This window comes from Dacryopinax primogenitus (assembly GCF_000292625.1).
Source record: "Dacryopinax primogenitus strain DJM-731 SS1 chromosome Unknown DACRYscaffold_5, whole genome shotgun sequence".
NCBI lineage: Eukaryota > Fungi > Basidiomycota > Dacrymycetes > Dacrymycetales > Dacrymycetaceae > Dacryopinax > Dacryopinax primogenitus.
This window is the reverse complement of record NW_024467202.1, coordinates 639,004-659,340: the sequence shown is the minus strand read 5'-3', so window position 1 is coordinate 659,340 and position 20,337 is coordinate 639,004. Positions and strand designations below refer to the sequence as shown.

General features: G+C 49.6%; 13 protein-coding genes across 13 annotated transcripts; 8 read left to right on the top strand and 5 right to left on the bottom strand.

The window, feature by feature from the left end:
- Positions 1-647: 647 nt before the first annotated feature.
- Positions 648-1,139, bottom strand: DACRYDRAFT_105829 (uncharacterized protein; the record flags this gene model as incomplete). Its single annotated transcript, XM_040768150.1, has 3 exons — positions 648-956; positions 1,008-1,078; positions 1,124-1,139. 3 exons carry the CDS (start codon positions 1,137-1,139, stop codon positions 648-650), a joined length of 396 nt encoding a protein of 131 aa, XP_040630561.1.
- Positions 1,140-1,625: 486 nt separating this feature from the next.
- DACRYDRAFT_105828 (uncharacterized protein) lies at positions 1,626-2,099 on the bottom strand (the record flags this gene model as incomplete). The annotated part of the gene is made up of 4 exons (XM_040768149.1): positions 1,626-1,840; positions 1,888-1,912; positions 1,963-2,033; positions 2,084-2,099. 4 exons carry the CDS (start codon positions 2,097-2,099, stop codon positions 1,626-1,628), a joined length of 327 nt encoding a protein of 108 aa, XP_040630560.1.
- Positions 2,100-2,344: 245 nt separating this feature from the next.
- DACRYDRAFT_21175 (uncharacterized protein) lies at positions 2,345-3,107 on the top strand. The gene is made up of 4 exons (XM_040772274.1): positions 2,345-2,459; positions 2,515-2,572; positions 2,621-2,734; positions 2,789-3,107. Exons 1-4 carry the CDS (start codon positions 2,457-2,459, stop codon positions 2,926-2,928), a joined length of 315 nt encoding a protein of 104 aa, XP_040630559.1. The 5' UTR covers positions 2,345-2,456; the 3' UTR covers positions 2,929-3,107.
- Positions 3,108-3,419: 312 nt separating this feature from the next.
- Positions 3,420-4,580, top strand: DACRYDRAFT_77364 (DUF1753-domain-containing protein; the record flags this gene model as incomplete). Its single annotated transcript, XM_040776265.1, has 5 exons — positions 3,420-3,489; positions 3,546-3,571; positions 3,628-3,765; positions 3,816-4,088; positions 4,133-4,580. 5 exons carry the CDS (start codon positions 3,420-3,422, stop codon positions 4,496-4,498), a joined length of 873 nt encoding a protein of 290 aa, XP_040630558.1. The 3' UTR covers positions 4,499-4,580.
- Positions 4,581-4,672: 92 nt separating this feature from the next.
- Positions 4,673-5,605, bottom strand: DACRYDRAFT_87859 (S-adenosyl-L-methionine-dependent methyltransferase; the record flags this gene model as incomplete). The annotated part of the gene is made up of 7 exons (XM_040776828.1): positions 4,673-4,826; positions 4,877-4,932; positions 4,985-5,191; positions 5,243-5,349; positions 5,402-5,424; positions 5,479-5,496; positions 5,556-5,605. 7 exons carry the CDS (start codon positions 5,603-5,605, stop codon positions 4,673-4,675), a joined length of 615 nt encoding a protein of 204 aa, XP_040630557.1.
- A 281-nt stretch (positions 5,606-5,886) lies between these two features.
- On the top strand, positions 5,887-7,220 carry DACRYDRAFT_21174 (uncharacterized protein). Its single transcript, XM_040772273.1, has 6 exons — positions 5,887-6,011; positions 6,063-6,217; positions 6,274-6,435; positions 6,496-6,575; positions 6,631-6,787; positions 6,840-7,220. The coding sequence occupies exons 1-6, from the start codon at positions 5,969-5,971 to the stop codon at positions 7,164-7,166; spliced, it is 924 nt and encodes a 307-aa protein (XP_040630556.1). The 5' UTR covers positions 5,887-5,968; the 3' UTR covers positions 7,167-7,220.
- Positions 7,221-7,387: 167 nt separating this feature from the next.
- On the top strand, positions 7,388-9,117 carry DACRYDRAFT_77358 (PQ-loop-domain-containing protein). Its single transcript, XM_040776264.1, has 7 exons — positions 7,388-7,478; positions 7,532-7,915; positions 7,967-8,121; positions 8,177-8,338; positions 8,390-8,469; positions 8,527-8,683; positions 8,738-9,117. The coding sequence occupies exons 2-7, from the start codon at positions 7,873-7,875 to the stop codon at positions 9,050-9,052; spliced, it is 912 nt and encodes a 303-aa protein (XP_040630555.1). The 5' UTR covers positions 7,388-7,478; positions 7,532-7,872; the 3' UTR covers positions 9,053-9,117.
- Positions 9,118-9,281: 164 nt separating this feature from the next.
- On the top strand, positions 9,282-10,447 carry DACRYDRAFT_21172 (uncharacterized protein). The gene is made up of 5 exons (XM_040772272.1): positions 9,282-9,345; positions 9,396-9,550; positions 9,604-9,845; positions 9,899-10,055; positions 10,110-10,447. The coding sequence occupies exons 1-5, from the start codon at positions 9,303-9,305 to the stop codon at positions 10,410-10,412; spliced, it is 900 nt and encodes a 299-aa protein (XP_040630554.1). The 5' UTR covers positions 9,282-9,302; the 3' UTR covers positions 10,413-10,447.
- A 251-nt stretch (positions 10,448-10,698) lies between these two features.
- On the top strand, positions 10,699-11,898 carry DACRYDRAFT_64653 (uncharacterized protein; the record flags this gene model as incomplete). Its single annotated transcript, XM_040775760.1, has 5 exons — positions 10,699-10,741; positions 10,794-10,948; positions 11,002-11,243; positions 11,299-11,455; positions 11,512-11,898. The coding sequence occupies 5 exons, from the start codon at positions 10,699-10,701 to the stop codon at positions 11,803-11,805; spliced, it is 891 nt and encodes a 296-aa protein (XP_040630553.1). The 3' UTR covers positions 11,806-11,898.
- A 128-nt stretch (positions 11,899-12,026) lies between these two features.
- On the top strand, positions 12,027-12,865 carry DACRYDRAFT_105821 (ubiquitin-conjugating enzyme; the record flags this gene model as incomplete). The annotated part of the gene is made up of 7 exons (XM_040768148.1): positions 12,027-12,203; positions 12,259-12,291; positions 12,342-12,405; positions 12,454-12,521; positions 12,571-12,643; positions 12,694-12,755; positions 12,809-12,865. 7 exons carry the CDS (start codon positions 12,027-12,029, stop codon positions 12,863-12,865), a joined length of 534 nt encoding a protein of 177 aa, XP_040630552.1.
- Positions 12,866-13,011: 146 nt separating this feature from the next.
- DACRYDRAFT_77340 (ARM repeat-containing protein) lies at positions 13,012-16,988 on the bottom strand (the record flags this gene model as incomplete). The annotated part of the gene is made up of 16 exons (XM_040776263.1): positions 16,774-16,988; positions 16,635-16,724; positions 16,518-16,580; positions 16,333-16,465; positions 16,048-16,282; positions 15,813-16,001; positions 15,097-15,761; positions 14,535-15,047; positions 14,373-14,487; positions 14,255-14,326; positions 14,067-14,202; positions 13,906-14,015; positions 13,690-13,860; positions 13,568-13,637; positions 13,432-13,526; positions 13,012-13,383 (listed from the first exon to the last, which is right to left on the bottom strand). Exons 1-16 carry the CDS (start codon positions 16,856-16,858, stop codon positions 13,012-13,014), a joined length of 3,114 nt encoding a protein of 1,037 aa, XP_040630551.1. The 5' UTR covers positions 16,859-16,988.
- A 251-nt stretch (positions 16,989-17,239) lies between these two features.
- DACRYDRAFT_21171 (uncharacterized protein) lies at positions 17,240-18,519 on the top strand. Its single transcript, XM_040772271.1, has one exon. The coding sequence runs from the start codon at positions 17,278-17,280 to the stop codon at positions 18,406-18,408; it is 1,131 nt and encodes a 376-aa protein (XP_040630550.1). The 5' UTR covers positions 17,240-17,277; the 3' UTR covers positions 18,409-18,519.
- DACRYDRAFT_93945 (DUF185-domain-containing protein) lies at positions 18,515-20,295 on the bottom strand (the record flags this gene model as incomplete). The annotated part of the gene is made up of 3 exons (XM_040777186.1): positions 18,515-19,370; positions 19,425-19,748; positions 19,801-20,295. The coding sequence occupies 3 exons, from the start codon at positions 20,293-20,295 to the stop codon at positions 18,591-18,593; spliced, it is 1,599 nt and encodes a 532-aa protein (XP_040630549.1). The 3' UTR covers positions 18,515-18,590.
- Between the last annotated feature and the right edge of the window lie 42 nt (positions 20,296-20,337).

Here is a 20,337-nt window from a genome sequence, read left to right as displayed (position 1 = left end):
ATTCAGCCCTCAGGGTAGAACAGCTTCCGGTTTGAAGGAAGCACAGAAGCTCCTAAACAAGTGCCGGCGGTAACAATTCCCCTTGGCCTGAACTGCCGTTGCGCATACATCACTTGGTGATCCAGTGGAGCCTGGCGTCTGTATCTGCCTAAGAACCATGCACCATGTCGACTCCGCTACATCAGACATATCCGCCACTTCGTCATAATATTCGGATCTCGCAGTGAGAAATCTTCCTAAGAATATTCCTCGATCAACTCCTGACACGTCTGCAAGTCTGACCGACCGTCTTACGAGTCTGGGGTATTGATAATATTGCTGATTGCCTTCGGATCCGCATTGTCTAGACCTTGTCAGCATGATGCGCCATTATCAGTCTCAGAACGATACAAGGACACGATTGCATTATCCAACAGGAAAAAATCGAACTAGAGAACTGCGATGATGTGTTTCACTGTGGATTCAGCGGGACGGTCATCAGAAATCCTTGATCCCGAGAACTGGCTGAAGGACCTTCTGCTTGCTTCCGACATGTGTTCTTTTCCGTAAGATGATCATCCTTTCCCAGTTCCCCGGGCGAGCTTAGCCACCCTATCAAGATGCATTTTAGAGTCCACAGTTTTCCCAGGTGTTGGCTTCTTTTTCATCTAATCTGCAAACAACATGCCTATCTTACTATCAATGCACGGATTATCTTCCTCCTCCCTCTGGTCTTTGCTCGCAAAACTGCTAGGGTCATCTCCCCCCCTCGGGTGGCCGTTACCAGGCACCGCGTCTGTGCTCTTGACGAGATCAGGCCGCCTTGTTTGGGCGGGCGATGTGTTTGAATCGTTTACACCGGGAGGGTGCGGGCGATCCCAATGTTCTGCTTGGGACGCAGCTATATGCCATTTAGATGCTATGCTCTCATACGTGAAAAGACCTTGCGCACGGGATGGAGAGGAATTGGGATACACCTAGATGTCTCTACCTCAGTTTGGCTGACTAGAAAGTGACCCGGGGTTTACCTGGCCGGGGTTCTCTGGCGTCTGTTCCGGTGGAAGGCCCTTTCCCTGCTGACCAGGAAACTTGGCGTCCGCTGAACCTGTGAGTGATGCACGAGTTGTTGAGAACGACGACTCACCTTCCCACAGAGGCATGATACTCCATGTATTGACGATTGATAGATCAACGGGCGACAGAAGGGAAAAGTTGAAGAAACTGATGGTAAGAGGATCGTTACTTATTGCAGAACGGGCTGAAGCCACATTTGGGCAGGTTATAAGAGACTAGAGGTGGACCCTGTTTCTCTTTGTGCTTTTGGACGACGTCATCTCCTTCCTTCCATGTTGCGGATCCTGCGATCAGACAGCTGAATCCATGTTCTTGTGAGCGGTGGAGGTATGGTATGCATTGAGATGTGATGTGCGTGGTCTCTATGAATACATACCAAATGGCCGTTCAATTCAGGTGCGCAGGGTATCCGTGTTAGTGGATAGCAGGGCTGCTCGAGAGCATGTCCTCTTGGACATGGCATCATCGAATCCATTCCGAGGACTTGACTGGTCTCGATCCCCCTCAAGCAAACAACATTCCAATACTCTATCTGCTATGCCATGCTCCCACCTCAATATCCTCCCAACCACTTATTCATTCTGGAACCCCCCTCCTCTCTCCTGGTCCACCGCTGGGTTCTCCGCCTCCTCCAGCGCGTCCTTCACAATCATCCTCCCTGTCCCAACAGCTCCCCCGGTTCCAGGCACTGCAGAGGTGGTCTTGCTTGGCTCTGGAGGTGGGGGTCCCGCATGAGTGGGCTCGGAGGAGGGGAGAGGGCGGTCGTAGTGGGTAGACGATGGTGCAACTGGGAAGCGTCGTCAGCGGGGAATACGGTAAGGCCGTGGGACATACTTTGAGGGTCCGATTTGGGATACACCTTTATTGCCTTATTAGTGGAAACCTATAATATCAGAGCACTCCTCATACCTGTCCTGGGTTCTCGGCTGTCTTGGGTGGTGGCAAGCCGTTTCCACCTTGACCAGGGAACTTGGCGTCTGCTGTGCGGATGTGAACTCGATGTCCAGAGGAAGACAACGGATGTCCTCACCTTCTCCTAGTGACATCTCAAAACGAGGTTGAATTCAGATATGATCGTTACAGATATAGTGCTGGATATGTTGCCTCAAGCCGGTTCATGTAGCCAACCCCATCAATGGCAAATATGCTGACGTCATAGACCCTGCAAGCATCTCTTGTCCCCAAGGCTTGGCGTCATCGGCTCCCAAAGTTATCCCGGTGCTTCCTCACCCTCGGCCCCGCGGATGGGGCGTAAACGCTCCGTCGTTGCCTTCTGTGTATTTGTAAGAAAGCCACGACCACAACTTGTGTTCGACCTGCCAGTCCACGCAGATTATCTTGTTCGTATCTTCAGACCGAAATTTGAGGGTTAAGATCGCTGTATATCGCCAGATTAAGTGAAGATGGTGAGGTCCACACGCTTGAATTGATGTTGCTGGTCTAATGGTTGGCATGGACTAGTCCGCCCATCCCGCTCTGACCATGGCCGCAGTCTGCCTCATCGGCGGTGTGACCGGATGTGAGTGATGCTTTCTCCCTTTCATGGACACTCTCAAGTTGCTCGCAGACGTTCGCAGCCGATCTATGCCTTCGCTTATTGCCGGCACTGGTGTTGGGCTAATCTACGGCTGGTCGGGCTACCAGATCCGTTCAGGCGGGGACTACGGATATGAGGGTGCATTAGGTACGTCCAATGCTTGCCTCGCCCACCGAATCCTAGGCCTCACTCCTGCAATAGCCGCGTCTGTCATCCTTTTCGGTGCATCGGCTCCCCGCGCAGGCAAGGGGCCCATTCCTCTCACTTTGACGATTGCGAGTGCCCTTGCTGGAGCTTACTACGCTAAGCAGGTTTACGACTTCAGGTTTGCGTCGTAGATCCATGAATGGGCATTGTGCATTCGGGCTCGTGTAAAAATGTAGGACTGCAATAAGATCTCGCCACTCCGTTCTGCTTGCAACGTGTATGCAGTGCGGATCAGCGAGAACCTCGGGCCGTGTCCGTCGCACCGTGAATTTGGCATTTGGATAGCTCTTCCTCGATATAGAAGTTGAATGTCTTCCGACACTGAAGTTGCTCTCTATGCAAGTTATACTCGACCGCTTTCTCCTACTATTTCTGGGGTAAGTTGCATCAGCGGCCGGCGTGTTCTTGATTTAGATCTGTGGGTACAGCCACCCCGGCGGCCAGGTTCGGCATTACGCGCAGCCTTCTCGGCGCCTTCCAAATGTAGTTTACGTCGTCGGGTCGCCCTGCCCGCTCCTCTGCAACTTCCAACCTTCTGCTCACTGTCGCTGAGCGCTGTAAATCTGTGATAAATGATATACCAAACAAGAGTATAGTCGACGTGATACTAGAGGAACCTTGGATGTGGTTGCGACTTTCGCGGCCAATATGGCCCCTTACGAGCTTTGTGGGGTTGATGGATCTGAAGACGGGTACGTTTGATTGCTAACCCCACTAATAGCAAGGGGATGCTAAAGTTGGAATATAGGGGCTACCGTCATTCTACTTTTTGCGGTGCATTTAATTGTTTAACAGCGAGAGAAGTTGGGAGATGCTGATGAAGATTCCAGTTGTTAAACAAGGTCGCCGGTGTCTACGGGCTCATCACGATTGTGACTGGTGGCAGCATTGCTCAGCTCAGCATGTATTTCTATTCCATCGTGATGCTAGTTGCAATATGGTGGCTTGGACTGCGTATCATCCTCTCGGTATGACCTTCATCCCTCCTGGCATTCCGTGTGTGCTGAGTGTTCTGCAGGAAAACCCAAGATACACTTTCTGGATCGCATACGCGTTCCTGCTCGACCATGTAATTACTACCATTTGGTTGGCCTATTTTGCACTTGAGTGGTGGATCTGGACACCACACGATGGAAGACGAGTCGCGCATTCTGCTGCGCAGGAAGCACTCATCAACAGCGTAGCGGGGCACAACATGACTGATGCAGAAAGGGAGCTCGCGGCTCAGGCAATCTGGGATAAGGAGAAGGGCACTGCGGGAGGCGTAGTCGTGATTAGTTGGCTTGTTAAGGTGCGTTTTTCCGTGTATACAGGATAGGGTTTAATTCAGTCCAGTGGTACTTCATTGCGATCATGTTCTCATATGCGTTGCGTCTACGTGCCGGCAACTACCACTCTCTTCCATCGTCGAATGTCCCGCTCTCCTCTTTGCCTCATCCCGATCCAGATACAGGATTTCTGTCAGATGAAGAGGACGACCTCGCACGAGAAGAGATGGCACTTCAACAAATCCGCTCCCCTACCTCGGCCCGCGAACCGGACACAGCAACTAGCATGGGCAGTTTCCGAACTGCTCCAGTGCGGGGGATTGGCAATGGGACTCCACTCGGATCGCCGTATACCGCCAGTCCTGGTAGGACACGATTCGAACGTAACGAGGTACTTTGGGAGCAACAGGGAGATGAGGACCGTGGTCAGTAGAGGCTTGCAGCTCGGTGGACTGCGTTGTTAGACGAACCAGATAAAGGCGCATTTCGGATTACTGTATCAGTGCAAGTGGAACATACCCCCCCACACCGCGTTCGCATGGTTTGCTAATGTATCACTGATAACCCTCAGACAATTGTCTCATACAGTCGCACTACATGCCTTCATTCATTCTCGCTTTGTACAAACGTAAAGGTAATAGTGGAAGCTCTCGCCGAGCTCTCGGATTTCCAACTTCCAATCGTGTCTATTCATGTATTGTCTTCGGAAATGCGGTTGACCAAACGTCAAGTAGATCAAGCGACCGCCAGGGCGAAGTATCCTGTTGGCTGACGATCAACAGTGGCCAATCGATACGGTCCATATGCATACCGGTATGCTTCGTCAATCTCAGCGTTGCAATCCGCTACCATCTGTGGATCTGGATTCTATGATTGCACGTCAACCAAAAGAAAACTGCGTAAGAACGATCAAGCTCACCCAAACATCCTTCGGCGTCAGCATCGCGTCCAGTGTTCCTTTGTCGATCGCAACATCGAACGCTGCGTCCGGAAACTCGAGATGTCGTACGTCCATCTCCACCCATGTCATATCTGGCCTTGTCCCACTATGCCGTTCAGACATCTGCTCGATGACAACGTGAGAGTAGTCGACATTTACGATGTGGCGGTAGGAGTCATCGTACATCTGATATATTTCATCAACACCGTATTCCGGAGCAGCATCAGAACCGCCCACCTTTTCAGATAGTCTGGAGTTCCCACATCCCAGCATAAGAATGTCGGCATCACGCTTGGGGATGAGCTCATGTATGACCGACGATATATCCCCGTAAGTCTTGAACCCTGTTGCTTAGATTGAGACAATCGGAAGGAGAGGAGAGAACGTTAGGCCCACAGTCAAAAGCTCCTTCTCCTTCCCTTTAAGCAACCATGTCATACTATAGACAGGGATTTGGTTCATCCGGAACATACTCTAGATATCTCTGGTCCCTGTATAAGGCTTATGAGTTAGCAAAACACCAAAAATAGCGACCTGAGAGAGGAAGCACCAATATTCTTTCTTGCCAAACTTTTGATTATTGTCCGGAAGAGTATCCATGGCATTGTGCATTCCGTTCAGTCGAGCCACCAAGAGTCACAAAGTATCCCAAGATCTGGTCAAGGGGAGACGCGCCAATCAGGCCGTCGGTCAGGTAGAGAGCGGCCACGTGGCGAGTGAAAATTAATGAAAAGGACCCGAACAAGCGCCCATTATATAACCGGCCGAAGACCGATGCCGCCCGAATTCCAGACCGTGGAAATTATCTAGCCGGTCTTGGTCGTCCGGTTTCTATATAACCATTATGTCCTATAGAATTTACTTTGCACACACCGGTTTCAGCGGACCATTTTTGCCAGCTTCGCTCATTTTGCCCATCCTGGCGCACTTTGCCCGACATTCTTGATAATATTGTAAGCTCGCATGCCAGTGAATCCTGCAGCAGCGAACGTCTTTGGCACTTTAGGTCTGTCTCCACCCCTCGTCGATCGTCACTCGCTGACAGTGTGAATTGTAGGCACAGTATGCTGGTGCATCCAACTTGTACCCCAAGCGTGGAAATCATGGCGCGAAAAGTCCACATACGGTCTCTCACCACTACTGGTCCTGATCTGGTCCGCTTGTGCTCTGCCACTCGGGGTGTACAATATCGCATCGAATACTAATATCCCGGTACGCTAGTCTATTCTTACTCCACCTGTTTGTAGCAGCTTAAAAAGTTGTCATAGTTAATACTACAACCACAACTTTTTGGCGCATTAGGAGCCATTTGCTGGGTTCAATGCTTGTACTATGAGATGCACCTCTCCTTCAAGCGTAGCCTTCTGATCTTGGTCACCTTTCTCGCCATCATTGGTGGTCTGCAAGTGGCTTTTGTGTTTGCTGTTTGGGTCTGCACCAGCCATAACTTCATAATGACCAAGCTACTGACGCAACCCGCGGTTTGTTAGTATGCATTGGCAGTGGGAAATGAACGTCCCCTACAGTTTTTCGGGGTTATGCCCGCAATCATGATCTTCGCTGGCGTCATGTAGGTGGTCGGAGGATCAATAAATTATGGAAAGACTGATAGCATGAATATACAGACCTCAATTTTATGAGATCTGGAAGATGAAAGAAGTACTCGGGATTAGCATGGCGTTCATGACGATTGATGGTCTGGGGGGAGTTTTCAGCACACTCTCACTCGTTTTCAACAAGTCAATTGATCCTCTACTGGCATTCTCTTATATCAGCGTCATTGTAAGCAAGAAATTGTTCTTGAGCTGAAGGCATCACTTAACAAACATCACAGGTCCTCGACTCACTCGTTATTATACTCTATATGATATTGAACCCTCTCGCCGCCCGACGCCGACATCGCGAAGCTGTCATCGCCGGGGTCATCTTAGCGAGTTCTGTGACGCCGAAGTCAGCCGAGAAAACGCCGGTTGTTGAAGGCGCATTGCCACAACTGCAGATGCTGCCAACTACACGTCCAAATCCCGAAATCGAGATTGGGACGCCTTTGACAGCGGTCGAACAATTACCTTCCCAGGGGTCGGACGAGCCTAATGGAAAGGCAGGGAACACCGAAGAATGCTCCGGACATGAATTGAACGAACTCTGTAGCCCTGTCTAAGAACGCTTGTGTAGCGTTAGTTCCACCGTTGTATATCGTGTCGTCTGTAATAACATGGTGTGGTAGGTAACATGGGCCGGGGATGCTACTTCCAGAGATTTTCCCGCCCATTCCAGTGTTTTCCTTCCAGTGGCACTGCTGGGCACAAAAGCTTCCGGCTCATGTTTGCACACATCTGATGCGAAGAGGCCCTTCACCACCACTCTCCATCTTACTCAGGCCAAAGGAAACTTCAAAGTGCCAAGAGTGCACACGAGAACCAGGGGTGTGCTCTTTGGTCCCTTTCAACTCAGTCCTCCACCAAACTGCCCCGTGAGCGAACAAAGGGACGATGTTATTTCAAACTTCTGACATTTGTCCGGCAGAGCATCCGCAACGTTATGAATCTCCTGTGATGTGAAGAGACTTAAGATCCGCTGAACCAGCCAATGAGAAAGAAACAAGAAAGAGTCAGTGTCGGGCACGTGCCCTGAAGTGAATGAAAGGGACCCTGTCACCCGATTATCAACTTAAGCGAGAGACCGACGCCGTCCGAATCCCAGAATTGATGAACGGCGGATTATCTAGCCGGTCTTGAACTTACTGTTTCTATATATCCGATGCACGATGCAATATACCTCCTCCCCCTCTGGACGGATTCTGGCAGCCGTCTTCGACGAGCTTGGCTCACTTTGCCCCGACATTCTTCACGGCAGAGCCCGCCAGTATGCCAGTAAACCCGGTGCTAGAGAATGTCTTTGGGACTTTAGGTTTGTACACGGCTGGACTTCGTGGACCGACGCTAACAACGTGCATTGTAGGCACAGTGTGCTGGTGCGTTCTGTTTGTACCCCAGGCCTGGAAATCATGGCGCGACAAGTCCACATACGGCCTCTCACCTCTCATGGTATTGTTGTGGTCCTCCTGCGCTCTTCCCCTCGGAGTGTACAATATCGCATCGAGCGCTAATATTCCCGTAAGCTTATCCAGCCCTAATCTGGCCGACGAAACAGGTTAAAAATTGGGTGCAGCTGATTCTACAACCACAACTCTTTGGCACCGTCGGGGCCATTTGCTGGGTCCAGTGCTTATATTATGAGAAGCACATCTCCTTCGAACGCAGCCTCCTGATCTTGGTCGCGTTCCTTGCGGTCATCGGTGGCCTCCAGGTGGCTTTTGTGTTTGCTGTCAGGGTGTGTACCTGTCATCACCGTACAGAGGGTTACTCACGGCTTGTTACATAGCACGCACTGGCAGAGGGAAATGAACGACCACTTCAATTTTTTGGAGTTATGACAGTAGTGACGATATATGCTGGGGTTATGTGAGTCTCTCGACATCACACAGGTGATAGTAATACTTATGATCTAAAATACGCAAGACCTCAATTGTATGAGATCTGGAAGATAAAAGAAGTAGCCGGTCTGAGCTTGGTTTTTATGATTGTCGACATTCTCGGTGGCGTTTTCAGTACGCTCTCACTCGTCTTCAACAAGTCAATTGATCCTTTACTGGCATTCTCTTACATCAGCGTCATTGTAAGTAAACAGTCGTCATCGCATTGAAAGGACACGGCTCATTGGAGCTCGCAGGTCCTCAACTCTTTTATCATTCTACTGTACATCATACTAAACCCTCTTGCCGCCAGACGCCGCCAACGCGAAGCCGTTATGGCTGGGGTCAGTTCAACAAGCCCTGTAATCGGGAACTCCTCAGAGAAGAATGAGGGGGCATACCCGCAGCCACAAATACTGTCAGACGCATCTCTCAATGCAGAAGTTGAAACTGGAACACATTTGACAGTTGTAGACATCCTAGGCGAGCAAACACCAGAAGAGCCTGGAAAGGAAGAGAACGCAGAGGAATACTGTGGACAGAAAGCAAACGAAGTCTGCAGCGCTGTATAAGGACGCTCGCGTAGCATTAGTTAGCCACAGGATCATAGTACGTCTATATCAACAATATTATAAACACTCCGGCTGCATTACCAAGCCGTGAAGCGCCAAGAAGTTTGGAAGCCATTTGCGTACTGGTTCCCCGATCGGCCCCGATGCTAGGAACGCGATGACTCCGCTTCACCGCAGCCCATACCCCTCAACCCTCTCGCTGTTTCTTTGGCCACCACAAGCGGGTGCTCCATTCCACTTGCGTATCACCATGACCGTAAATCTTATAGCGGAGAACGTGTTCGCCACATTAGGTTCGTTTGAAAGGATATGTAGTAAACAGGTGTGTTGCTTATCATGACAGGTACCGTGTGTTGGTGTGTGCAAATGGTTCCTCAGGCATGGATGGCTTGGAGAGAGAAATCGACTTTTGGCTTATCTCCGTGGTTGATGCTCATATGGGCATCGGCATCCCTTCCTCTGGGGGTGTACAATATTGCCCAGAATGTCAATATTCCGGTGGGTCTATTGAAGTACGACATCTTCACCGAAAATACCGAAAACTTCCCAAGCTCATTTTACAGCCCCAACTATTCGGTACTCTTGCGGCCATCTGTTGGATACAATGCCTTCACTACCAGTACCGGCTGTCAGTGTACCATAGCATTCTCACCCTTGCCGGATTGTTGCTCGGGCTGGGGGCGCTTCAGGTCGGCCTCGTTTATGCGGTGCGTCACGGACTGGCCGAGAACAACACGCGACCTCTCGAGTTCTTCGGGGTACTGACTGCGATGCTTGTGTTCCTCGGGTTGCTGGACGTCTCTGCCCCTCATACCTCATGAACCCATTGACTGACTCTCGGTATAGGCCACAATTCTTCGAGATATACAAGCTTGGAGAAGTGTCCGGCGTGAGCACCCTGTTTATGGTCATTGATGGATTGGGTGGATTGTTCAGCGCCTTGTCGCTCGCATTCAAGGAAACGATCGATCCACTGCTGGCATTCTCATACATTAGCGTGATCGTATGTTTAGCTGTCCGTTATACCTGTGCTTAATCTTGGTTCACACGGCCACAGGTCTTGGACGCATTGGTAATTGCACTCAAGCTGATTCTCAATCCGCTTGCAGCACGACGCCGTGCTCGAGAAGCTGCTTCATCAGCTCCAAATGGTCACCCCATTGGCGGTCCATCTCAACATGGCATAGAAGACGAGTCAAACGCATGGAGGGGACCATATACTCAACCACGCAGGCCGTCGATCGGACAAGAAACAGAGCATGGTATACCGCTGGCACAAATGACTGTGCTGCGTTCTCGTTCCGGTGAAGGAAAAGAAGCGGGGAAAGAATCAAGTATCTCTGCGCAGATAGTTACTTAGCAAGGTCAGAAATAAGTCATACAGGTGAAATCCAGTGCATATATCTGTTGGCGAGTCACAGGTGATGCTAGTCCGAAAGGCCGAGAGGATGCCCGCGCTAGACCCTCACCAAACGCGGCGGTCACGGTCACTCCACCCGTAAAACTAGCAGTTCCTTCTCGCCTTAAACCCAACTGTCAACCTGAGGAATTCAACCCGACAAGCGTTTTGATGTGGATTTCTATGTCTGATATACTGTTCTCAAATATCAACCATCCAAGCATCATACTTGAATAACATCGGTGGTATGCCTGTTAACGCAGTTGCAGAAAACGTGTTCGGGACAATAGGTGTGTGATCCTGCAACTCGTTGTCATACGATAACTCACGCTACATATTCAGGTACTGTCTGCTGGTGTATTCAGCTGGTACCTCAGGCATGGAAGTCCTGGCGGGAGAAATCTACCTACGGGTTATCACCTTGGCTCATGCTGATCTGGGCTCTTGCGGCACTCCCCCTGGGTGTATACAACGTCGCACAGAATGTGAACATCCCGGTGCGCCCGATGAAGTTTTCAGCACGAGGAACCTTACTGACCAGTACACGTAGTTGATGGTTCAGCCGCAGCTATTCGGATCTCTTGCATGCACTTGTTGGGTGCAGTGCTTCTATTATGATTTGCACTTCAGCAAACTGAAGACACTATCAATATTCTTCGGTTTTCTCTTTCTGTACGGAGGTTTGGAGGTCGCATTTGTATTCGCTGTCAGGCACGGCCTTGAGGAGAACAATGATCGTCCGCTCCAGTTCTTCGGGGTCATGACGGCCATATTACTATTTGCGGGTTTAATGTGGGCGACTTGACCGTTCTCTGCCACCCCTGTGTGTGCTCACCCTCTGTATCAGACCACAGTACTACGAGATATGGAGGCTAAAGGAGGTACGAGGAGTGAGCATGCTTTTCATGCTGGTAGACGGCCTGGGCGGCTTGTTCAGCACATTGTCCCTCGCTTTCAAGCCGTCCTTGGACCCGTTGCTTTCCTTCTCATACATAAGTGTTGTTGTACGCCCACTTTGTTCCCAAGACTTACTCCAATCTGAAAAATACTCCTTATTCAGGTACTTGATACTGGAGTGATGCTTTTGAGTGTCATATTGAACCCGATTGCTCGACGTCGTCGTGCTCGAGAGGGATCTGGAACAATCGCTGATCAACCTGCGGAGGTGAATGTCATCGATATCCAAATGACAGGAGGAAAGAAGAGCCAGATGGATCATCTAGGTGGTCCTTCTCCCCTTCCTGAATCAAAGGGGAGAAGGACCAGTGAAGAGGGACTATGTTTGCATCAGGTCAGGGATGTACAGACGGAGATACCAGAAGAGGACAACGACACTGCAGTAGTGTCTGTATAAACGAGAGGGATGCGGAATCCAATATAGGGTTATGGATCTTTCTTCAAATGTTCACACTGTGAAATCTGTGGTATATACATATGCATGAACTAGATTGACACATGGTGTACAAGACTATTCCAAAACCATGATCACGGGCAGGTCCCTGTTCAACACGGTCACCATCTTCAGTCGTTCTTGACACTCCATTCCTCTACCGGCAATCCATATATCAATCCAACATGCTTGGCGGATCTAAGAAAACGCAATCATCCACCGCGTTACGGCGATTGATGACTGAATACAAGCAGCTCACAACGCACGGCGCTCCTGACGGCATGTTCACTGCGGGGCCGATCAGCGAGGACAACTTCTTCGAGTGGGAGGCATTAATACAAGGACCAGAGGGGACTCCTTTTGTAGGCACACATCCTTCACGTGCGAACCTCATGCAAGTATTGATTGTGACTGCAGGAAGGAGGTGTGTTCCTTGCTCGGTTGACCTTCGTGAGCGTAGGCTGTCTCGATGTCATTAATGGTACTTAATCGTCCTGCAGCCCACCGACTACCCACTCAGTCCATTCAAGATGAAGTTTGATCCGGCCATATTCCATCCAAACAGTGTGTGACTTCTATGAACAATGTGCATAATATCTCATCATTGTGCAGTTTATCCAAATGGAGAGGTTTGCATCTCTATCTTGCATACTCCTGGTGACGATCCGCATATGTATGAGGTGCGCCTCTTGCATCGCCAATCGAGTTGTTATCTGAACATTGAACCAGCTTTCGTCAGAGCGATGGTCACCCGTCCAGTCAATTGAAAAAGTTGTTCTTAGTGTGATATCTATGTTAGCGGGTGCGTATCAATTGTCCCCACGAACTCTGGTCATCCTAACGGGTTTCCAGAGCCCAATCTGGAGAGTGGCGCCAACATTGATTGCTGCAAGCTGTACAGAGATGATCGTTCGGTACGTGCCATTACCCTGGTGCAGTATGAACTTCCCGCTGACAAACGCATTAGGAATATGAGCGTCGTGTCAAACAGATGATCAGGGAGCAACTGGGAATCACAGAGTGAAATCGTACTTGTGAAACCATTCCATTCTAATACATGCAAGCTGTACAACACTGCATTCCTCTTGATAAGATTGGTAGTAATGTACAATGGACAGAGGTTGGCCAGTCTTGAAAACACACCTCGAAACATGAATGCAAGAGATCAGTTCAACCATGGTATCGATACCACTTTGCTCGGGCTTCTACAGCCTCTTTGCGTACTGATCTCTTATGATCATCGACCGCTTTTCCGAGTTGGGATATAACAGTCGGCTTCAATGGGTGCAGGACATCGTATCGAATAGCAGCTGGAATGGCCGCAAGACTCTTCAGAGCAGCAACGCGTAGTCTGACGCTGGTGGGTTCGCCTGCGACAGGAACGCTATTCGCCAGAAGTGCCTTGATCAAACTCGGAGAATGTTCTGTTAGACTTGTAGAAGCAAGAACGTCGTCGGCTGCAATAGCAGCGAAGACTTCGGCGACATTTGCTCGCAAACCCGCGTCCGACAGCTGTAGACAGCGGAAGAGAAGGGGGAGAATCTGGGTAATATTGAGGACCAGAGACCTGTGTATCAAACGAAGACTCACCGATGGAAGAACCTGGCTCAGAACAGCATGAGGAATGTTGATAACAACAGCAGCCAGAGCTGCTAAGTATAGGGTTTGTCTGGTGGTATCTGGAACTGAGTCAGAAAAAGCGGAGGTAGAGCTAAACCAGACACACCGCTCGTGTCCTTTGCGCCCGTGATGAGAGTAGGTATTAACAAATTAAAAAACTTCTGCATGTGAAGGAACTGTACGAGATGCGATCAGTATTTGATGCACTGGTTTAGTAGAGAAGCATGCCCGTATTGTCGCGTGATTCTCCTTTGTCAATACATCGACACCGCCTTGCGATATCCTCCCGATTGCCAGTGCGGCATCGTATGCGATATTCGAATCTGGGAAGAGGTCGAAGAGGTCATCCACAAGGGTCCTGATAGAATCATCACTGCGAACGAGGAGGGCTCTCCCAACCTGCGAAGCTTGAGCTCACGGCACTTGAAAGAGGAATCGCCATACCCAAACCCATAGCTCCAGGCAGACAAGTCGGCGGGGAAGGGAGACTGTCGGATTCAAAAGCACGTCGTTGCCGTAAGAAGGCAGAGTCTCGTTCATGAAAGGTGTTATGTCTAATCCTGTTCATCAGTATAAGACTTCCCGACCGTTGTTGAGAGGTGTACCTTCGAGTCTCTTATTGATTAAGGTTGAAAGGGCCCGCAAGACGGCATCGCGTTGTAGCGCACTATCGGCTGTTGATAAGCACCATTCGGCAAACCGCTTCACCATCGCAGTCGGTATGTCAATAGACAAGTCCACCTGGATAACGGATATTTAATTCTAATCGGGTAGTGTGAGTAAGCAAACTGACTTCTTTACGGAGTCCGATAATTGCACCACAAAGTATGGGGACGAGATCTTTTGATTTCGAAGATGCGTCAGTCTGCAGCGGCATAAGTAGGACGCAGAAATAGGAAGCAGAGGCGGACCGCAAAGGGGGTGAAAGGAACATCTTTCGGAATGCGCACCGCATCGTATGCAATTTGGGTATACGTGCCATTGAAGTAAGCATGGAACAGACTTGTTACGAAACGGGCTTGTTCGCTGAAAACAGGTCAATACTCGGCAATTCACAGGGGCAAGATTCGCACGTTGAGGATGCAGTCTGCGTCAGAAGATTGACAATATTGGAAGCGTCCAAAATTAAGATTGTGTTGCATGGAATTTGTCGGACAGATGATGGAGAAAGAGCTGCTCGCAGAAATATACTGAACAAACGTGGAACCAGCTGGTCAAGATACTTCGCGAAGTCGTTGTGTTTGGCGTGAATCTTGCTTTGTATTGTCTTTCGGAGAGTCTCTAGGATGGCATGAGAATACGCCGCACTTACTTCTATGAGGGCCTCAGGGGAATCGTCCAACTTAAGGGAACATATGATATCCAACTTTGTAACAAGTCGCACGACAAGAACTTGAAATAGAACCGGCTCCAGACACAGCGATTGTAATGCTGATAATATTCGCCAGTAATGTTCGCGCTTCTCGTCTGCTTCGAGAGCAGGAGCCTCGTCCGGAAGTTGGGCAAAAAGAAGCGGCAGACAAGTCTCTTCCAACGCTTTTGGTGCGTTTCGAGAAAACTGTTTAAGGACTTGCAGAAGGGTCTCCCTGCAATACAATTCAGCTTCGCATGAGACATGGGGTGTCTTTAACGCACTGTGTTTCCTGACTCGACTCTTCGAGAAGAATCTCAGTGCACGCTTGACACATGAAGGTTATCTCTTCAGTAGTAATGAGGCCAGCTATTTGCGTAATTTCCAGAATCGCATTCAAAGCATTCTGTCTCAACGACGATGATCGAATGCTTGATACGAAGCAAGACACCAGTTCATCCTTCTTGCTTGCTAAGACTTCAGACACATCATAGAGCCCATCTGCAGCAGCTCGCATTAGGCTTGATAACAAGCCGGTAATGGCATCCATAACAGCACCACGCGCAGATCCTGCCGATGGGTCTCGGAAGAGTCGAAGAAGCGTGTCTAAAGATTGTCCGCAAGCATGCTTGGCGACCGCTGGAGAAGATTCGAGCAATGCACCCAGGGTCTTGATAGCGTGTTTTGCCTGATCTCGCTCGGGTTCCTTCAGTAGTCCGATACATTCTTTCGTAATTTCCACAGCAATGCCATCGAGCTGTGCATCGGTCGATGGATATGATGTCTGAATGAAAGAGATCAGCGTCTTAAGGGAATAATCCTGCGTCTCGTCATTCAATGGTTGGAAGATTTCCATTCGGAGTGCGTCCCAGGTCTTTTGGGCGAATGGTTGGAGAGCAGTCTGCCCGTATATAGGGAAACATGCAGTCATTGATTGCAGGGTATCGATCTGTTGCACAATTTCAGCACGAGGAACACATCAACACGGTCTACCATTGACCTTTGCAGCTCCAACTGTAGCAGACAGCTTTTCTAAAAATGTTGGCATCGCGAGAGGTCCAAATAGCGAGGTTGCACTCAAGCACTGGCGAAGGGCATTGCGCAAGTCATCCGTGGATATTCCATACGGGTCTCCTGCGGGAGGTTTCCAGCTTATGGGGAAGTAGCAGAAGGTAATATCAAAGAGATCCTGCATCACGTAAGAAGACATCACAAGACATGGTGAATATACTGACATCGATTTTGCTCTTCGTTTCGAACTCTGTTAGAATGACACGGTCAATGGAAAAAGCCTGTAGCAAGTTCCGTGGATCTTTTTCTCCATTAGCTAGCTCAATATACCCTCCTATGAAGACATTTCCGAGAGACTTGAGAGCATCTCTTCGGTGTTTAAGGAGAGCATCGATGATCATGAAAACTATGAATCGTGTGGCCTGAACATGGGCGCGCATCTTGATGTTTTGGACGAGTCTGAGCTACAGATCAGTGGAACCTATGGGAGGCATGCGAACTGCACATACGCCTCAAAGACTTTCACAGCTTCCTCATCTCCAAAGTGGGAGAAAGACTCTAATGAGAGAATGCCCTTAAGCGCCGGTACGATCACATGCAGATCCTCGAGCTTGTCAATATAGAACTTGGTCAGAACACGAGCTGCGTCAAGGCAGACCGTTAGGAAAGATCACGAATGCACATGAGAACATACTAGCTTGTTCACTAAGTTTCTCTTTCGGTATTCGAGTGAGCACTTCAGACAGCAAATTCAAGCCTGAAATTCGTGATTAGGGAGAGCTAAGGGGCACATTCTGTCAGTGCAACAGACCCCTTGTTCTAACCGCATCCTCTGTCGACGTCAGGGGCTCTCCAAGCGCCCGAACCAGTAGCAGTACAGTAGAAGAACCACTCTCGATAGCTGTAAAGACATCAACGAGGGACAAAGCGAAAGTTGTGGGGTATCGCACCAGAAACGACCTCCTGCACGTCTTCATCTCCGTTGGCTGCCAGATACGTTCGAACCAGACGTTCCATGGATACTTCGGTTGACATTGCGGTGTTGTGAGATAAGAGACCTAAACCAGAATAACCAAGCCGACAACAAGTGTGAAGTTCCTGTGATATCAAACTGTCCGAGTCGTGTCCACCATTCTCCGAAGCTCCGAGGGGTGGCGAAATTTGGTCCAAAACGATGTCGCGACCCATTTCCTGCCCTCCAAGGCGCGCAACGCGTCCCTTACTCCTCACGACGACAACCCACCTTTGACTCCTCCCACTATTATATGATACCCTTAGCACTCTCTTCGACTGCACCGATGGATCCTGACTACGAGGAAGACCCCGACTTGATGGAGCCATCCATTGGCGCAGGAGGTGGCATGTTGTCCGCGTTGGCACCATCATCAACCTCCAACTCACTTGCTGGGTTGTACGGTGGAGACCAATTGGAGGGCGATGCAGGAAACGGCGGCATGTCACTGGCACACGAACTTGCAGCCGCGCTTGCTCCTGAACCTGGCGCAAATGCGAAAGCTCTGGCAGAAGAGCTAGGGCTTGAATTTGATGAGGAAGAGGGAGCGATTGTCGATCCTTCAGCAGACCAAGAAGATAGCAACATAGAAGACAAGCTGCCAATCGCTGAAGTACCCATCACACCACCTCGGTCAATTAAATCGACATTGAGAACACCAGCAGTAGTCGTGAACGATATGCTTGATCCCGTTGATGCTTTCACTCGTGACGCCAAACTCATGGACAGGTTCATGCTGTCGCTCAAGACGGCCGAACCAACACAGTCAGAAGACGTGGCTTACGAACCAAGTGTTGAGGACTGGATCTCCGATCTTCTGAGACGATTGCGGACGACATTCCGAGATCGCGACATGCAAGTCAAACAGTTTGAGCAGATTGCTCGAGACCTTCGACACAAAATAGACACTCAAGTTGACATACCCGAAATTACCCTTGTGGATGGATGGCTCGACGGTGGCATGGAATCGTTACAATTGGATGGATATAACGATGGACAGTTGTGGTCACCGAATCGAACATTGGAACACATCCCAGAATCCCCGGACGAAACACGGTACAACGATCAGGACGATGGATTTTTCACATCTGCTCGGCATTCTCGCACTACGTCAAATGCAGCACCCGTCGATCCTGTAGGGACCGCCTTGACAGCCCTTTCTGCCATACACACAAATAATAACGACCTCATCGCATCGTTATCGTCGTTATCCGATCAAGCACAAGTAAACGGAGCCACCAATGCCGATGCAGCGCGGCAACTGCGCCTGATTCGTAATCGCTTGACCGGCATGCGTGATGAATGGGAAAGCGTTGAAAGAAGTAGATTACGGATTCAGCGGTGGGAGAACGGTGACCTAACTGACGACGATTTGGACGATCCGGCCCTGTCTCTGTCGAATTCGCCGTCTATCCGTAGCGCGTCTGGACCCGGGACACCGCGGACACCGCCCAATCGTCCCAGTGCTAGGCAATTGGCCGATCAAGCGATGGAAGGTTATACGGCCTCTATGAAGAAGGCGAGTCAGGCTGCAGAGGCACTTCGTTCTGCTGTCGGCATTTCTGTGTCATGATATTCTCAATTTTATCGTTCTTGCTTGCTCAGGGAAGGCATCCCTTGTCTACCATGCTTCATTACCCCATATCCTGCATGTACTTATACCGCTTCATAACGTACCTCTAGCCCCGTAGTCGAAACTCTGTCCAATGTATACATGTTCATGATTGTCACGACGACGAAGAGGGTTGGGTTCGTTTAGAACAGGAACTTCGCATTCTGATAGAATTCCAGTAAGGGATTTTCTCCATTTCGCAATGTTGTCGCCTCGATATTCGCGTAGCGCGTGAGGAATTCTTTGTGGGTAAATATATTGCAGAGAGGCGGACCAAGACGAGCCGGCTTCCCGCTCAGAACGGGAGTTGGCTCGACATCACTGCGTCCCCGAGCTGAGAAGAAGTCGGAGGCCAGTCGACGATCACTCTGGAGGATAGGAGAGCTGCGAATATCGAGTTCTTGCGGCGTGTGTGGTAGTGACATAACCAGCTCGTAGAGTTCACCGAGTCGTTCGAAGTTAGTGGGGAAGAAGATGTCGAAATATCCTGGTTGTACCAGGTACGTCGTGCATGGTATCATGGCGCCGCGATACCGTGTTTGTACCACTGGTGCATTGTAGCCGGAAAGTGCTTCTGGTAAAGAAAAGAAATCGGACAAAAGCAGGCGGTGCTGTGGGAAGTTCCTACGGAGCTTCTCCAGGAATAGGAGCAGATGTGTAGGGATGAACTCAGGCGAGGAGAGATTAGGCACCATGGGAAGAGCTTGACGAAGAAAGCGTAGAACCGGTGAAGTCATCACTCGAGTGAGTACTGGAGGCTGGTGATGAAGTGCTGTTCTGTAAGCAAGAAATCGGGTAATGAGAGGATCGGTTATTGGTTCGTAAAGCTCCGTGTACGATCCTTCGCTGTCCACAACGACTACACATTGGGCAGGCTTTAGATCTTCTGTTCGATACCGAATAATGTCATGCGGAAAGTTGTCCTAAGTGGTACAATAGGTAGCTGAATGATAAATCTGAGATAGGAAAAGACGTACGATCACTTCCGCCGCAATGAAATAGCAAGGGGACAAGTCAGGTTTATCCCATTGCAAGATGTCTTTGATGATGACTTCCACATTTTCATGTTCCTGTTTGAGTTGTTGCTTCTGTATTTCTGCAAGTTGGGGGGAAATTTCAATGATCCGATAACTTGTTCTCTCGTAGATGTCGGGGTAATAGTCCCGTACGAAGTCGAGAATATTGCGCGCCAGAGTGCCATTGCCACCCCCTACTTCATAAATGATGAAGTCCTCGTATGGGAAATATTTGAGCATATAATCGGCGGTTAGACATTGTGCTATGGCACTGCCATACCACGGCTAAAGCATCTGGTTACTCAAGGGAAGAAGTGTAACAGAGAGCAGGACTCGCTTTAAAAAGTTCTGTCGGAGTGTGCCACAATTGCCGTCCGATGAGAGTTCGAGGGCCAGTATCATCGGTAGCATACGTACGTGCGACCATACTGTTAAACTCGTCAGAGTTTTTCAATGACGGGAAGTCGAAGGGTTCTGGCGAAGACAAGATTACGGCTTGTTTCGGAAAGTAGCCATAGTTGGGGTTATACAACGCGTCCGCGATGAAGTCCCGGACAAGCATCTTAACTTCTCGACGCGGTTTCTTTTCTCTACTCAGTTGTGAAGCAGTCAAGAGAGGGTATTTCTCGTAATTCTTCGGGAGTTCATCTGTAAAATTGTTCGGATTCCAGTTGTACTTTGCTGGATTTGTCTCATGTTTAGGCGCATATTGTTTCTGCTGTGAAGTGTACTCTCGCTGTTTCCGTCCTCGAGAGCAAGCGAGTCCACCTCTTCGAGCCAATATCAACGGCCCAGCTCTTGAATGACCAGCACGAGACAACTGCAAAGACATGCGAAAAGCGGGAGCAGCAAAACCAAAAAGAAATACATCGAT